The sequence below is a fragment of the Hypanus sabinus genome, chromosome 7, assembly GCF_030144855.1.
Source record: "Hypanus sabinus isolate sHypSab1 chromosome 7, sHypSab1.hap1, whole genome shotgun sequence".
Classification (NCBI taxonomy): Eukaryota; Metazoa; Chordata; class Chondrichthyes; order Myliobatiformes; family Dasyatidae; genus Hypanus; species Hypanus sabinus.
The window spans coordinates 147,300,930-147,319,207 of NC_082712.1; the positions used below are offsets into that span (position 1 = coordinate 147,300,930).

The following is an 18,278-nucleotide window of genomic DNA, read 5'->3' on the forward strand; positions in this document are numbered from 1 at the left end:
CCCTCTCTGTAATGAACAGAGGGATCTTGTCTTCCACGCTCATAGCTCCCTGAAAGTGGTTACACAGATTGGTAGGGTGATTAGGAGGCAAATGGCATGCTTGCCTTTATTAGTGGAGGCATTGAGTTCCAAAATCAGGAAGTTATGTTGCAGCTTTACAAAACTCTAGTTAGGTCACATCTGCTGTATTGCGTACCATTCTAGTCACCCCATTGTAGGAATGATGTCGAGGTTTTGGAGAGGCTGTAGAAGAGGTTTACCTCCACTGCCTGGATTAGAGGGAATGTTATATAACAAGAGGGTGGACAAACTTGGGCTGTTTCTCTGGAGCAGTGGAGGCTGAGGGGAAACCTGATAGATTTATGAGATTATGAGAGGCACAGAGTAGTCAGACAGTATCTTTTTTCCAGGATTGAAATGTCTAATACCAAAGGCCATGTATTTAAGGTGAGAGGGAGTAATTTCAAAGGAGATGTGAGGGGCAGCTTTTGTTACAGAGAGTGTGGGTGCGTGGAATGTGTGGTGGCAGAGGCAGATACATTAGGGACTTTTAAGAAATTTTTAGATAGGCATGTGAAAGTGAGGAAAATGGAAGGATATAGACGTTATGTAGGCAGAAGAGATTAATGTGCCTAGCCATTTGATTACTGATTTAATTGGTTCAGCACAACATTATGGGCAAAGGGCCTGTTCCTGTGCTGTATTGTTCTATGTTCTATGCTCCAGCATATTCACCTATTCTACACTGACCTCAAGGTTCCTCCCCCTGGTGAAAACTGAAGCAAATTATTCATCAAGCACCTCCCCTACCTCCTCCACTTCCAGTCACATTTTTCCATTTTGTCCCTGAATGGTTCTACCCACACTTTTCCTCACATTCGTGTCGAATACCTTAGGGTTTTCCTTAACTCTACTCAGCAAAACCTTTTAATGTCTTCTTCTAGCTCTCCTAAATCCTTCTTCAAGCTTCTTCCTGGCTAACTGATAATTCTCAAAAGCCCTGACTGACTTTTGCTTCCTAATGCTTAAGTCTGCCTCTTTCTTCCTCATGACTGAATGTTCCTGCTCTCTTTTCACCCTAACATAATTTCCCTGTCTCAGTGAGACAAATCTATCCCATGCAAGTGGTCCACTGTTGCAGAATATCTGTTCCTAATTTATGCTGTTAAGAAATCATGCAATGCTGCAGAACTTCTGATGTTATTGTATTTTGAATGTTGCACTCAAAGTGAGGGATGTTGATGATTGGGAGTTAACTCTTTAAGCATGGGCTGCCGGTATGCTGTGGAATGTGCACGTCCTGTGATTATGTGAATATCTTCCAATTGCTTTGATTTCCTCCCACATCTAAAAGGTGTGCTACAGGTTAATTGGCCACTGTAAATATACCATTTAATGTAGGCTAATGACAAAAAAATTAAAACGGAATTATAGGCATGTGAGAGGGAGTTGTAGGGTGAGAAGGAAAATTATGAGTAGAAATGTCACTAATGGGATTGTCCCCTTGGGAGATTTGATAGGCTCCACTGGCTGAATGGCTGCTGTCTGTGCCATACAGGTATAAGGCATCCAGCTCTTTGAGGTCAAGTAAAGCAGAGACTGGTGTCATGGTAAATCATCTATAGTGCTGTACAGTTATGAAGTGTCTCAAACACAAGAGGCTCTAGCAGTGTGGCATTTTCAGGAGGAGTCACCCTGTATGTCCTCTCATGCAAATTGTACATAATTTTGCGTCGCGCATTTACCCACTGGAAATTAATTTCATCTTCAGCCAGCAGATTAAAGAGAATTTGTAGTCTCATCATTCTGTGCTAAATTAAACCCAGCGCAAAGAGTTATAAAGCACTTTGCCACAGCATCACTACAAAGATTAAATTATTCAGAAAGGGGAGGGTTCTTCCATCTCAGCCATTTTCCCAGATCATTGTATTAATAAAATGAACATAATCACTACAAAGCAGGGTTTGCAATTTTGCTATTGTAATGTAACATCAATTGGTAACAGTGCTGTATAATAATAAAGGTTTTCTCAAAATTTCTCTGTTATTTCTCACTACTGCTTGCACCATCCAAGTGAATTGAGAATCCATCCCTACAGTGCTTTGAACTTAATATAGAAATGAGGTTTAACATAAAACTACGGCATTATATCCAACAAGAATACATGCTGTCTGCAAAACTAATAAGGCTAGAGGAACTACGTCAAGGAATGATCAGATGGTAGAGATTAAACAGTGCTTTGTATATTGGTAAAGTTTGAAATATTTACTTCCTTATATCTAGGACATTAGACCAATCAATTATATTGTTCCCTGAGATTTTTAAAAATTTTAATAAAAGGAAATACTATTTATTTCATAACAAATCATCCTCCTACTTATGCAAATTTGCCACAACAATGATATAGCTAAGTGCCCATAGTGACTGACCATTTGTCAAATTACTGATGGCATTCTCAGGAGAGTTCATCCAAAGTGACAACAAAATGATAAATCAGCCTGACAACAAAATAATAGAGCTAGCTGATTTTATTGTGCAGCAGGTGTCAAAAAATTAAGGCTGCACTAGAAGGTAGGAATGTAGCAATGTTAGCTGTTCCTATACTTAAAGAGTAGCTAGATAAACCTCTGAAGGATTTGGAAATTCCAGGCTGTGGTAAATTGGCTATAAAAGAGGAATTGAGGCGTGAGGTAGATCAGATTGAATGACAGGGCAGGCCTGAGTGGCTAGTTGTCCTATTTACTTGTGGTCTTATGTTTTGCAAAGCTGCAAACTTTTCCTTCTGTTTAAAAGATGCTTAAGTCTTTTCCTCCAATTTTAGCTCATGGTCCTTTCCTTCATGGAAACCTCTACCATGCTTTGATGGAGTGTTGAGCACATCTGCCCTTCTAGAAGCTAGCAGGGTATTGTGAGAGATACTTGGTTAGTGCTGTATTATCAAAATGTTCACATGAATAATGTGTGGAGTTCTGAGGATTGGGCCCAATGCTTGTTTTGCTGTAGTCCTGAAAAACTAAAGTTCCTGTAAGTTTATTCCACCACAGTCATTGCACAGGCCCAGAACATGACTATATGCTGGTTACTAGACCTAATGAATAATAATGGACTCTGAGAGATAATAAGCCAAGCTATGTCTGAAGGTCACTTATAGGCTTCCACCAAGTTCATCCCAAGGTACTTCCAGGGCTGCAATCTGTGCCTTTTGTGCAGGAGTTACCAGACATACTGAACTCTTCTGAGGAGAGGACTCTGATGGATTCCAAGAAAGCCATTGCACAATGGGGAGAAATCTTCCAGAGGATTATAAAAATGAAAGATGTACTGTCTCCTTGCAATTCTGTTGATCATGGCACACCTTGAGGGTCTATCCTCAGAGCCTGCTCCTAGTTTTAAAACTGATCAAATACCACTTTGTTACCATTTATCAGAATTTTACTTTTCACACTTTCCATCCACAGATATCTTTCATGTATTTCCAAACCAAATTTCAGTGCTGGGCATTCTGAAATGTAGTGGTATTGCAATCACTCGAGTAGAGTAAGATGTTTTCCTTAGGGATTGTCTCTTGGTGGGTCTATTGCTGACTGGAGAGACCGAACCGGGATCACATGTTCTGGTGCAGTGTGGACATGAGTAATTGGTGGCTGTGTTTAGTGGTTGGGTCTTTTGAAGTGAACTGAATTGACTTTATTACTTGCATCCTTCATAAACATGAGGAGTAAAAATCTTTACATTACGTCTCTGTCTAAATGTGCAATGTGCAACTTATAGTAATTTATAATAAATAGTATGTACAACAGGACAGTCAATATAACATAGAAATACAGTTGTGTCAGCATGAATTAAGCAGTCTGATGGCTTGGTGGAAGAAGTTGTCCCCAAGCCTGGTGACCCTGGCTTTTATGCTGCAGTACCGTTTTCCGGATGGTAGCAGCTGGACCAGTTTGTGGTTGGGGTGATTTGGGACCCCAATGACCTTTGGGCCCTTTTTACACACCTGTCTTTGTAAATATTCTGAATAGTTGGAAGTTGCCATCTATGGATAAACTGGGCTGTCGGCACCACTCTCTGCAGATCCTGCAACTGAGAGAAGTACAGTCCCCATACCAGGCAGTAATGCAGTTAGTCAGGATGCTCTCAATTGTGTCCCTATAGATAGTTCTTCTGGGGGCATACTAAACTTCTTCAATTGTCAGGTGAAAGAAGTGCTGTTATGCCTTTTTCACAGCACAGCCAGTATGTACAGACCACGTGAGATCCTTGGTGATATTTATGCCGAGGATCTTAAAGCTGCTCACCCTCTCAACCCCAGATCCATTGATGTTAATAGGGGCTAGTTTGGCTCCATTCCTCCTGTAGTCTACAACCAGCTCCTTTGATTTTTGCGACATTGAGGGAGGGGTTGTTTTCTTGACACAACTGTGTCAGGGTGGTGACTTCTTCTCTGTAGGCTGCCTCATTATTATTTCAGATTAGGCCAATCAGTGTAGTATCGTCAGTAAATTTAATAAACAGATTGGAGCTGTGGGTGGCGACACAGTCATGGGTATACAGAGAGTAAAGGAGGGGGCTTAGTACATAGTCCTGAGGGGCACTTGTGTTGAGGGTCAGAGGGACAGAGCTGAAGGAGCCCACTCTTACCACTGCTGGCGATTTGACAGGAAGTCAAGGATCCACCTACACAAGACAGGGTGAAGGCCAAGGTGTCTGAGCTTCTTATCAAACCTGGAGGGAATTATGGTGTTGGATGCTGAACTGTAATCCAAGAACAGCGTTCTCACATAAGCATCCTTCTTCTCCAGATGTGTAAGGACGGTGTGTAGAGCTGTGGCTGTTGTGTTATCTATCGATCATTTGTGTTGGTAGGTGAATTGTAGGGGGTCCAGTTTGGGTGGTAGTATGCTGCAGATGTAGTCCTTAACCAGACTCTCAAAGCATTTGATTCTTGAGGTGAGTGCGACAGGACGCTAGTTGTTCAGACATGTACCTTGGTCTTTTTAGGTGCAGGAATAATGGTGGATGTTTTGAAGGAGGAGGGCACTCTACACTGGGAGAAGGAGAGATTAAAAATGTCTGTGAACACACCTGCCAGTTGTTCATTCTCTCCCTTTGCACCCTCACTTTTTTTGTCATGTAGTGCAGCTCACTCTAGAACATTTTTTCCCCAGGTGTATCTATTGTGTGCAGTGTCTTCCCAGTTCTTAGATGTAACATTGGATGTTTTCAGGCTGATTCTGATGTTAACTTTGAAGTGTTTCCCCTGCCCAGCAGGGGCTCACTGACCTTCCTTCAACGTGAGTTAGGCATTCGGATGCCATGACCTATCCATCGGAGTTGGTATTGCTTTACCATGATGGAGATGCTGTTCCTGTTGGCCTCATCCTGTACGCTGGTGTTAGAGCGTTTGTCCTTCCAGCTGACCCTCATAATCTTTCATAAGGCTCTTTGGTGATATTGTTCCAGGGATTTCAGGTGTATACTGTAGGTGTTCCATGATTCTGGTCCATGCTGTAATGTTAGAAGAGTGACTGCTGCACAGACCAACAGCTTTGTTTGGACCCGTAGGTTGCATTCTTCAAAGACACTTTTCCTTAATCTTGCATGTGCTCCACTAGCACTACCCAGGTGCTGGTTGACCTCTGAGTCAATGTCTGCTTTTGAGGAGAGATTGCTAAAAAGACAGGGAAAGTGCTCTACATTTTCAAGGCCAATATTGTGAACTTTAATAGAGGGCTGGATAAATGGATGGTTGGGTGATGGCTGATACAGAACCTGTCTCTTTCTTATATTCAAAACAAAAGCCAGGGTTCTGTATACCTTGGCAAAGATATTCAGGATACAGTGGAGGTCTTCTTTAGAGTGTGCTGTGACAACATTATCATTTGCATACAGAAGCTCCATGATAGTGGTGGTGCTGACCTTGTTCTTGGCCTTCACCCAGTTGAGGTTGAAAAGCCCTTGTCCTTTCTGGATATGCTGGGGATTCTATATGGCAGGTCTTCGCCAATGAGGTGAAGGATGGCAGCAATAAAGATGGTAAATAGGGTGAGTACAATGATACTGTCTTAATAGTGAAGGTTTCTGAGTCAGTCCCTCTACTACTGATTGTTATAGCTGACGTGCTATCATGCGGTAGTCTTAGTGTTCATAAGTACTTGATCGTTCAGCCATGTCTTGAGAGTATGTGCCAACTCTGCAGATGTACAACTACTGTATTAAGTGCCTTTGTCAAATGACACAACTGTGGCCACCATGAAGAATACCCTTCTTTCCCTTTAAGATTTTAAATTCGGTCCCCTTGTCCAGTTACCCTTGAAGAAGTGATAGAGAACCTATTTTTTGAGCAGCTTCAATTTGTGAGGCAAAGGTGCCAGCTGGATGTTGCAGAATCTTGCCCCAGCAATGATACAGCTGTTCTTGCAGTGGCTAAGGCTTCTGAGCTATTGAGGTGAGGCCGAAGACATTTTGCTGAGTTGGCATTGTGTGTTTTTGTGGATGGACACACTGCAATCATGGTATGGCAGCAATGGAGGGATAAAAGTTTAGGATGATGGAGGGGTGCTGCATTGTGTTTTTCTCAATTTCTGAAACTATGTTCATTCAGGCACCTGGAAAGTATTCTTATGTACTTGTCATTTAAGCTCAGGGCTGAAAATTGTTCAGGTCTTGCTGCATGAAGACAAGATTATTTTCTGAGTATTTTACCCTGAAGTGTTGTTCTGGGGCTGCATCCACTGCCTCTATCTTTATTTGTGCTAGGATCATTCCACAGGATCAACACTTTACTGTCTGATTCTCCTGTACTTCAGTGTTATTCAAACTCCTTCATACCACACTTGATAATGTGTTTAGCGTATACAGACAAACCCAGTTTCAACACGTGGTCCACAGTGTTTTCAAGGCTTGGTCACTTCCATTGGATATGCTTTGTCCTCATTTGAACAAACACGTTCAACAATTTCCTCTTCTACTCATATCAATTTCTCAGACAGAATTTAAAAAACTACCATTTTTTTCATTGCTTTATAATTTAAGAACTTGAATCATTGCAGTTCCCCTCTTTAATTCTGTGAGAAGCTCCTTGTCTTTACATAATGACATTAGCATAATGACAAAGCTATCTGTTGATTTTTTAGTTATTTTTCTTAATAATCCTTCCTGTTGCTAGAAAAATACGTTATCGGCAAGTCAAAATTAAACTCTACTTTTTTGATAATGGTGATAACTTAAAGTTCAAGTTTGTCGTTCAGCCATACTCATGTATACAGCTAAACAAAACAGAATTTCTCCAAAACACAGTACATACCGTCACACACAGCACATATAGTTAAGATAGCACGTACAGTCACAAAACAATATATTAGCACAAGTCCCTGTGTGACTTTGCCTAAAGATTGATGGTGCATGGGATGTTGTCCTGGAGCCACACTTCTACAAGAACAAGGACGTGGATCCTCATCTTGCACTGGGTCAGCTTCAGATGGAGGCAATCCAGCTTGTCTCCCAGAGAGCGAACACTGGAGAGCAGTGCTGACGAGAGAGCTGGCCTGCAAGGAGCCAGCCCCAACACAGCAGAGATTTCAGCATGCCTGCTCCCAGTCTGTTCCCTCTCAAACTGCCTCCAGCACCTCCTCTCCTGGTTGCCTGTGACAGGGAATGCCACGCCTAGTCCACACAACAACCAAGGCCACGTCACTCCCCCTGCAGTAGGTCTCACCAATGAATCAACAAACCCGATTTTCAGTCATTTGTATTACCAATGTCAAGCAGGGTCTTGCAAACACAAGAAAGCATTTAAGACAAACATTTGCACTACTTGTTGGACCCAGAGAGGCTGCTGTGACCGAGCTTGCTGCCATTTTACCAGATGTTGAGATGTGACTTTAGTTACTTTGTGGCTGTCAACTTTTATTGAATTCCTGTAAAAATCATACCTATTTAATAGCACAAATGCAATATAGTACAATTTGGATATTCCCTGGGTCTTTCTGTTTCCTTCCATATCCTAAAAACATTGAAGAGTGTTGCAACATCAGCGTTGGCAAACATAAAGAATTGATTGTGGACTTGTGGAGAACATTCAGGGGTTCATGGCAGTGCCTCAAAAAAGCACAATCACTAAGGGCCTTCGGTATCGGGGACAAGCCCTCTTCCTGTTACTACCGTCAAGGGGGAGGTACAGGAAATGAAAATCCACTCTACAATTTAGGAACATCTTCTTCCCCTCTGTCCAATTTCTGAATGGGTCCCTGAACACTTCCTCAATATTCCTCTTATTCTGCACAATATTTAGTTTGTAATTTATAGTAACTTTTATGTCTTTACACTGTACTGCTGCTACAAAGCAAGAAATGTTCCACCATTTAAGTCAGCGATAATAGCCCTGATTCTGATTTTGATTCTGATAATCAAGAATCTGATTAATATAGCATTGATATAAATGAGTAGTTAATGGTCAGTGCAGAAATGGTGCTCCAAAGGGCCCATTTCTGTGTTGGATAACTCTATGACAAATATCTGCAATTTGAAATGTCAGAACAGCAATCTTTCTTTGAAACCTAACTGATATATTTTCTTTCCTCATCTTTTGCCCCCCCCCCATACCTCACATGGACACAAACACTGTAGCTAATTAAACTTCTTTAACTGACGTAAGACTGAAATCCATATACCCAAAACAAATTGGGATTCAAATTTGACGTATTTTGCCTTATGTTACTGAAGGCTGCCACAGGTGGAAAGTTTTTCTTGTTGTATATTTACCACTTTGCTCTGTGGTATGTGTGACTCCTTTCTTCCTCTCCAACTTCTTGCATTCGTGTGTCCCGGCTTTTGCCTTCTTGTAGTTTACCTCTGGTTGGCTCCTTCTGTGCTAGGAGTAGGAGGGCTTTCAGCCATATTGCCCTCACATTCTTTACCTTTGCCACAGCTCCCTTGGCCTAATAGACCCTTCAACACTCTAAAATCAGTCCATGAATGATATACATGAAAACTGATTATCGATTGACTACATGAAGAATCTACTGACTGAACCATGCTTTAGCCAGCATCACCAGTTCCAATCTTCACCTGTTCAGAATTAGTGGGAAGTTTAAGGTGCATGGAGTGGTTTATAAATGCATGTCTATATTATAATGTGTGCATCAGAGAAAACAAGTCAACAAAGGCAGATCTATTGGACTATTTCTGAACTGTCTGATAAACAGAACCCGAACATTCCATTTTTCTCAAAATTTGACTTTAGTTCTTTTTGTCATACCAAACCATGGAATTTCAACTTGTAACAATTTCTGAAGAATTCGAAGTCCAATATTGCTCACTCAACTGCTTTCTCCCGGTACACAAACATAAAATATTTCCTGCAGCAAAGAGGAAGTGAAAAAACAAGTAAAGCACTAATAGATAATGCACAGTTTAGGCAATAAGATTAAAAAATGATTTTTCTGTTTGTGATGACACTTAAGAGATGCACTTTTAGATTAATGGCATCTGGTAAAATTTAGTTGAAGTATCCATGCATCATGACTTGCCTCAGTAAATAGGTGAAGAATTTGCTGTGATATGATAATTTTGGGATGCAATAAAATTACAATGCTGTTCTTTGGAATGTTAATAATTAAATGAACATTTAACAATATGATAAATGCCTGAATAATTCAATTTATTTGAACATCTTTTTTCTGTTAACTAAACTTCTGGAAAGGTAGCTGCATTAATTGCTCAAAGCATGAAGCTATTTATCATTATAAATGATTATTGGATTTAAAAGTGAATATTCTCATCACTCATTGATAATGAAAATTCAGATAATCAATTTCCATGTGCAAAAGCTGTAGAAAAAAGATACAGCTGTGCATCTGGATAGAAATTCGTTCAGTTATCTACGGCTAAGCAATATATTCCATTCCTCAAACTCAGTTCCTTTGACTTCCGTGGAATTGAACGGTAGAAGCAGAGTACAGTGTGAACCTACTATTGTGCTAACAATCAAAGGCAAAACTTGTACTCCCTTGTCTGTTCAAGAGAGCTCTTCATTGAATAATAGGAATACGCAACGGTCAGTGGTAGGCTTCCTCCTTTTTTAATTTGGAGCTGGACTCAGCCATGGCATTGGTGCCTTCCTCTAATTACACCCAGAGGAAGTTTCCAATATGCTGACAGAATACTGAGACATTGCAGCTGTGTGAAAATGAGGTACATCTAGATGCTGAAGGGGGATCTAGGCCTTTTAGTAGTACTTTCAAGCACAGAAGTATGAATGAGACTTTAAAGAATTACCTCAAGCTTGCATGCAGTGCTTGTTTAATTTGGTATTAATTAGTTAATTAGGTAGCATTTTATTCATTTTGGAGGAACAATTTGGTATTCATAATTTTTCCCATAAAAGTCAGAGCTGTTGGTGGAGGGAAATGTTATAATTCAATTTCTAAAATAAAATATTTGAATCTATTACACTTTATGTTGTGTAACCAGTAAGATGACAGTGCTCTCAGTCGCATCGGCCTCTACGGGGCCAATCAGAGGTGTTATTGTCTTTTTTTAAATGTCTTATTTTAACGATGGGAAGAAACGGCTGAATATTAAGAACTTCAAGTCTACCCCATCAGGGGGTTGCTTACTGGCAGAGGAGATGGAATTGGTGTGGACTGTATACAGAGGTGTCAGAGTTGGTGCATAAAGGGAGTCTAACAGTTGGTGATTGTCTTAGCTGTTTTCTTGCGATCGCAATACAAACACCCTGTACCAAGCTGTGTTGTGGGAGGGAATTCCCAGACAGATAGAGAGCAAGGGTCAAGAATGTGCTGAAAGCTTCTTTAAAGACTTCTGGGAACCTCATGCACACGACTATTAGAGAAGTAACATTTGGAAATTTGTTGAGAACCTCAGAAGCACAAAGGAGCCCTGTGTAAGAGATGGAGGAATGTACCGTGTTACAAACTACCCACTCACCTACCAGTCAGCTGCCTTCTGCCCAGCTGTGTTAGAATCTACAGTTACTATGGTAACCTAATCAGTCTTCTCAAAACCCACAAAATAGGAGCAGAAGCAGGTCGATCTCAGTCCTGAGGGACTGCCTATGATAGAGATTTGTCTATTCAGCAAATGTTTTTAAATTCATTTATTTTGATTAAATACAATCATAACAAAAGCAGGTATTGTAATATACATTTATAATATATTGCATGCATGGTGATGACATTATTTTTGTCCAGAAATATTACCAGTGTTTAAATGGAGTCACTCAAGGGGAAAAAAAGTTTGGGAAATGTTGCACAGCTTGGACTCTCTGTGTTGAAAAGGAGATGGGAAAAGAACTGGTCACGAAATGATGGTGTATCCTTCACCTAACATATACCCCTGATCTATAGTGGATCCAAAGTACCTGCTTGGATTCCAGGTCAGCTTCTCAGGTTGTTGAATATAGTGAATGAAATAATAAAGCTATTTCCATTCTTCTCTCCTGGTTTCATTTTGTTCATTCATGGAAATGTGAGGCCTACATACTATGACAAACCAGAATCTCTCTGGCATGTACCGTATGTACCAATCCTAGAATAATCTGATACTATCAAAGACCCTTAATAATCAGAAACATGAAGAATAAGATTGAATAATTGATAAAGTAACATTGTTTAAATAATTTAGAAATATAGTTACATTCCTTAAGCCCCTTAAAATTAATTAAAAACATGGGTTGAACATTTATGAAGGATCTAAGCTAAATCTTTGTATTTTTATAAATTTTTGAATGGTGGGTTTTAAGCATTTTAATTTTATGAATTCCAAAAGTCAGTTGTATTTGTGTGTGTGTGTATATATATATATATAAAATTTCCTAGCTAATTAGATTATTTCTAAATATGTTTATTTTGATTAAATTTAATCAACAGAAGTATCTAATATTTTGGCAGCCAACTAGGCCAAGGGGATCTATCTAGCCAACTCTAAAACTTTTCTTTGCAGTTTTGTGGACTAATATATTTCAACCATCACCACATGAAAAGTCCTATCACAACAAAGAGTATCTAGCTATCTTCTTCTCATGTGACTAAGGTAGTTTTAATTTATTCCAGGGATCAGCGGTGACTGCGGACAGCTTGCTGCTGACTGCAAAGTCCAAGCCAATAACTGGTGTGAAAGATGCTGATGTTTAATGCCTTACCATCTGGTAGTAATGAATGTGAAAATGAATTTATTATATCTTCAGATCATTAATTTAAGTCTATTAAAGAAAATAGTACAGAATAATTTCAGTTTCATTTGTACATCTTCTTCTGACAAAGTATACCAATCTGATGTCAGTAATATGAAATAAACTCAGATGTAGTATCTGCTGAATAATGCACCCGTTTTAATGGATGGCTAACTTACTAATTTAAAGTAATAATGTACAGTTAAATACACTTTCAATTGTTGCGACCATAATGATTTTCAATAGCAATTATATGCTGTTAAGTGTATATTGGGAAGGCAATTTGTAATTAGCACTTAACTGACCATCTGCTTGTTCTCCAATTAACTCCAGGCCTCAGTGCTGAAAAGTACATTAGTTATTTCTTTTGCGCTGAGGGAACACTTTACATCTATCACCGCAATAGCAAGATGAGGTGGGGAAGCCAATCCATTAGCAAACATTTGAGTCTATGCTTCTGGACTTTTTTTATTAGCCAGCATTAGTGCACCATGCTGCCTTTAACTTATTGCTATCTTCTTTGATCATTTCTATTTGTGAGTTAACTTACAAGACCAAACAGTGCAGAAGGGACAAAATGCTATCTGCAAAGTATTTTATATGTTTCTTTGTAAAACGGTACCAAGAAAACTTCTTTCTTCCAATGTTGGAGTCTATCTAAAAATAGAATGTAATGCAAATTAATAGAATATTTCTCAATTACAGACACATTTGTCTTTTAAAATGCAGAACTAAGCAAAGTTCCATAGGTGTAACTTAGCTGTACACCAGAAAAGGTCCAAAGGGAGAGTGATAGACCATGTCAGAAATGCAGCCAAAAGACCATATTGATCAATAATTATGTTGGAAAGGGAGTGAAGTACCCAAAATGCTAGAGGAACTTCCCCTCCCCCACTTTTTATTCCAGATCTTACCCCTTCTTTTCCAGTCTTGAAGAAGTGACTCAGCCCAAAACCTTTATTCCATGCCACAGTTGCTGCCTGACCTGCTTAGTTCCTCCAGTAATTTTTGTGTGTTGCTCTGAGGAACTCAACACAGGCAATGCCAGTGAAAGGGAACAAACATTCAACACTCTGGGCTGAGACACTTCATCAGGATGCTTCATCATGAGTCCCAATAAAGCATCTCGGCCCAAAGTGTCAAATGTTTATTCCATTCCTCAGATGCTGCCTGATCTGCTGAGTTCCTCCAGCATTTTGTGTGTGGTGCTCTAGAATTCCAGCATCTGCAGAATCTCTTGTTAGGGAAGGAACCTGAAAGAAATTTGCCTAATTCTCAACACAAGGCACCAGTGAGAGCTAAGAGGACTTTCAGGCATTTATTCTAGAAGACCTAAAACAGCAGTAGATTCTACCTAATGGAAGATATGTTAGTTAAAAGTTATTAGTAAGAGGTTGTGCTAAATTCTATTTTTCCTATCTTTTTGTGACATCCATTTCCAAATGTACTGATCTTCAAACCTATGCATGAATTGCATTTTTGAAGGGAATATTTCCTGTCAGTGAAAAGTGCTCAACACCTAATATGAAATATTAAATGACCTTTAGTTCTACCGTACGGTAAACTGACTGTTTTGATTTCTTCTTTTTCAGCTCACCCCATTACGCCTGTCCTGAAGTCATCAGGGTAAGCACCTACCAAGGAAAAACTTCATAGCTGTTTATTTTAATATGAGTATGAATACTTCCCCGTCATGAGAAAAGTAATAGTGTGTTCAACTAAATATTGTTTTCTTTTGTTACCACATCTTGTCTAATGAGGCATAGGAATAAGTGATGTCTGAAAAGACATGAAATAGAGAAAACAAGCTGGCTGGAGAACAGAAAATTTATATATATATTGAGTTTATTTCACTTGCTGTGTATAATTCATTTTCTATTTGGTATTGTTGTTGGAAATCCTTTGGTGAGCAGTAGGAAATCAAATCTGCTGTCAGTTAATGTGCACTTTGCACTTCTTTTGAGATAATTTCTCACTGGTGTAGAAATTCATAGTGCAATTTTCTAGTTTAAAAACGAGCATTAATAATCTCCCTTACACTGTTTTCAAAAAGCTCTTTAAAGATCACAAATTTGAATCAACAGTGCTAGTACAGTTTTTGTATGCTACTCTGTTTCAGGCAAAGTTGTGTGTTAGAGGGCAAAATCTTGTACATCATTGATGGTTTCTTGACCTTGGGAAGTAGCTCTTAAAGGCTCAGACAGTATAGTCAGAAAATTTGTGGCTACTGGGGGGGGGGGGGCATTGGCATGGAATGAGTATATGTAACAGTGATAGAAGGGAAGACTTCCTAGAGAAGCAGAAGAATAATGCTTCCTTATGCAAAGTGCACTTATGGTGGAAGTTAACAGGGTGTAGGGCCCTTCACAAATTCCTTCACTTATGAGAGCACTGCAGTGCAGCCAAATGTCTCATCCAGATGTGAATATAAATTCACAATGACTCAAAATCATCAGTGAGCAATGTGTCATGTACATCATTTATCAGCAGAGACATCCTTCTGTGGATCGGTGGCAAAGATTTTTGAGAGTGACAGTAACCTTGACTTTGAGCACTGTAGGCACTTGTGTTTGCTTGCTACTTGACATTTTGCTTTTGATCTCGGAAAGTCACAAATAAGTTTACTATATGTTGAATAGATTTCAACAGTAAAAAAAATTACAAAAAAAATTCCTTAAAATGATGGCAAATGCCAAAAACATAAAAATAAATGAATGAAACACCTACCTTCACTTTTCCTGTGGGAGAAATGTCCCCATCAAAATCAGTGGGTTCTAGGTTCCTATTTCAACAGTCCATTGCTGAGTTTTTAAGGATTTGACCCCACTGCTGAGTAAACCAGTACTCAGGGCATGGTGGGGAGTGTAGTGGCAGAATGAGAAACCATTTGCACCAGTCTCTAACCTCCAAATCATCTTGTACTTCTGTATATCATAGCTTATCTGATGAAGTCCAAAACAAGCAGGAGATAACTGCCAAATCCAGTTGGGATTTCCATCAAAATTTATATATGTCTCACAGGGTGAGAGTGTAGAGAAGTATTAGAAAGGTGAATCATAATTCAAATAGTTATGTTCTAAGTTCTGAAGGAAATGGATGTGTAAATTGAAAAACTCTCCATGGTCTTTCCAATCAAGGAAAGATTAAGAGGTTGCTTGAGAAGTTTGAGTTAATAAAGTGGAGTCACAGGAATCTGTCAAAAACAAAAGGGATTCAGATAATCCAAATGAATTTATTTTGCTGAGCTATTAGCAAACAGCATATGTTAGATGTTACCAAGTGGATTTCCAGAAGGCATTTGACCAAGTACTCCATAAAAGACTAGTTTGAAAAATTGAGGACTGTAGAATAGTGGAGCAAATGGTGGCGTGGGCAAAAAGAAACTGGAAAAAAAAAAGAAAATAAACGTTGTAAAGGATTTTGTTCTGGAAGGAGGTGGGCAGTGTACTTTAAGGATCTCTTCCAATGAGTTCAATGCGCAGGATTACATTTTAAAACATGTTGTTGACATCAAGTTTGGAAGTATGATAAACAGTGAAGACATTAGTGGTAGACTGCAAGAAAATGCAGAGAGGCTGGCATCTTGAATTGTTGAGTGGCAGATGAAATTTAATACAGGCAATCATGAAATAGTTCACTTTGGCTGGAAGGATAAGGAGAAACATAAACTAAAAACTGGTTTAGAGGGTGCACAGGGTCAGTGAGACCTAGATTTAAGCATTTAAGTTCTTAAAAGTGTATTGGGAGAAGAGTTACCAATGCATATGGGACCCTTTGATTTGTAAGTAAAGGCATCAAGTACAAAAGCATGAAGGATAAGGTGACTATTTATAACATACCAGTTAAGCCATAACTGGGTTATTGAATTCAAATCAGATTATCACTCTTTGAGAAGATTATAAAACTCTTTGAGGAGATATGGAATGGATTTAATGAATTGATTCCATAATGAATGATCTCAGCTGCAAGTTTTATTTAGAGAATGGATGGGGGGGGGGGGATGTCCCTGTTGTAGCAGAGAAGATTGAGAGGAGATTTGACAGAGATTTACAAAATAACTGGCTTTAGAAGAAGTAAAACGAGAGAAAATATTCTCAAAAGCAGGTGGTTCAAGGAACAGGTGACGATATGGAAGAAGATGATGAGAAAAAGATGTGGGGAAAGTGAGGAAAAAGTGTACAGGGAGTGGTTAGCATTTAGAACTGAAGGTGGTGGAAATAGTCACTTAAGGCTTTCAGAGGGCATCTGAGGAACAATAGCTTGCAGGGTTACACGGAAAGGAGTAAGACTGAACAGGTTGCTTAGACTCATCACAAACTCATGTGGCTAAACAGCCTTCTACAATGCTGTAAAGATTTTATGAATCTTCCCTATATTTAGTTGGAGGAAATTTCTGTGCAACCAGCACTGGGGATGACTGAGCAGAAAGAAGCAAATGAGTAAAAAGGAGGGGAGCAATAGAAGAAGCTAATGCAATGAATGATCAAAGAAGATAAATAGAGAAGAGGCAGATTCCAAAACTTCATTGGTAATGACCCTGGGGGATATCATGACCCAGATAATTCCGATTAGAAGAAGAAGCCTGATACACGACAATAGGATTAGGCTTATTAAAAAAAGGAAAATGTGTGGCTGCATGTGCATATCTGAATAACATCAAAGGAATGTAGATTGAAGTCTGATTTGATTACGGAGCAGAGTACCTTCTGTGTTCTGTCAACAAAATACATTCATAAAAAGAAAGCAGATAATTAGTATCATCAGCTCTGTTTATAGAATATGCTTCATTCCATTGCACATAACAGACGTTTTCTAAAATGATTTCCTTGAATACAAGCCTCAGTCCAAAATATCAGGACTATATATCAAATAATGGCATCCAGTATTAGAAAATAATGGAATTCAAGATTACTCCCTATATTGCAGAAGACCAAATTATTCCAGAAAATTCATTCCAAAAGTAACAGCAAAGATATTAATATAGATGTGCCATGCTTTTCTTTACATTTCCCAAAATATTTCAGCCAAATAAGTACTTTCAAGGTGTTGTATTTATTTGTTAATCAGACAAACATTACAGCTAGGCCCCCAAAGCCTCTTTCTGATGGATCTGGTGGTCTTGGCTGGGGGAAGGATAATAGGCAAAGCATCAGACAAATATTGCTGCTTATTTTCAAGTAGTATTGTGGAGGGCTTTTATATATAGTTGAACAGCCTCATACAAAATAGAGACCTTTACCCAAGTTGAAATGGCAACCTCTATTACTCTAACCAAAGAAAAATGTCACAATACAGCCATTGCCAGCAAAGCTGCTACTTGTTTTCATTTGGGTCCAAATAAACTTCTGTTTGTCTCAATAGGGAGAATCTGCTGCTCATCTGGATTGCCTCGTTTTCTGTGATGGGGTGACAGAGTCATACAGTGTGGAAAAGTTCCCTTCAAACCTGCATTCAGCCTCAGCCTTCTGTGCCATGGCATTCTAACTACTTATTTCAATATTTAAAAGAAATGATAGTGCCTACCTCCAGCAGATCCTGTAGCAGTGCATATCTGACTTCAACCACTGCAGGGTGGAGAAATCTTTTTCAATTTCTCCTTAATTCTCATATCCTTGACCTATGATAGATAGATAGAGAGATACTTTATTCATCCCCAAGGGGAAATTCAGCATTTTTCCAGTGTCCCATACACTTATTGTAGCAAAACTAATTACATACAATATTTAACTCAGTATAAATATGATATCAATCTAAAATCACCCTCCCAAAAAGCATTAATAAATAGCTTTTAAAGAGTTCTTAAATAGTTTACTAAAGTGCATTGAGTGGTAACTTAAGCTCAGTCCTAACCCCGACACTTTAACATGTCTTGTCCCTGGTGGTTGAATTGTAGAGCCGAATGGCGCTGGGGAGTAATGATCTCTTTATCCTGTCTGAGGAGCATTGCATTGACAGCAACCTGCCGCTGAAGCTGCTTCTCTGTCTCTGGATGGCGCTGTGCAGAGGATGTTCAGGGTTTTCCATGATTGACCGTAGCCTACTCAGCGCCCTCCGCACTGCCACCGATGTCATACTCTCCAGTTCT

At 39.2% G+C, this 18,278-nt stretch overlaps 1 protein-coding gene across 1 annotated transcript in view; it reads left to right on the forward strand.

Moving 5' to 3' along the window:
• LOC132397309 (serine/threonine-protein kinase BRSK2) overlaps nucleotides 1-18,278 on the forward strand; it is a 967,719-nt gene that overhangs the window by 767,037 nt on the left and 182,404 nt on the right. Inside the window, exon 6 of the mRNA XM_059975930.1 lies at nucleotides 13,786-13,819. Within this exon, the coding sequence (XP_059831913.1) occupies nucleotides 13,786-13,819 (34 nt within the window). The remainder of the gene's footprint in view (nucleotides 1-13,785; nucleotides 13,820-18,278) is intronic.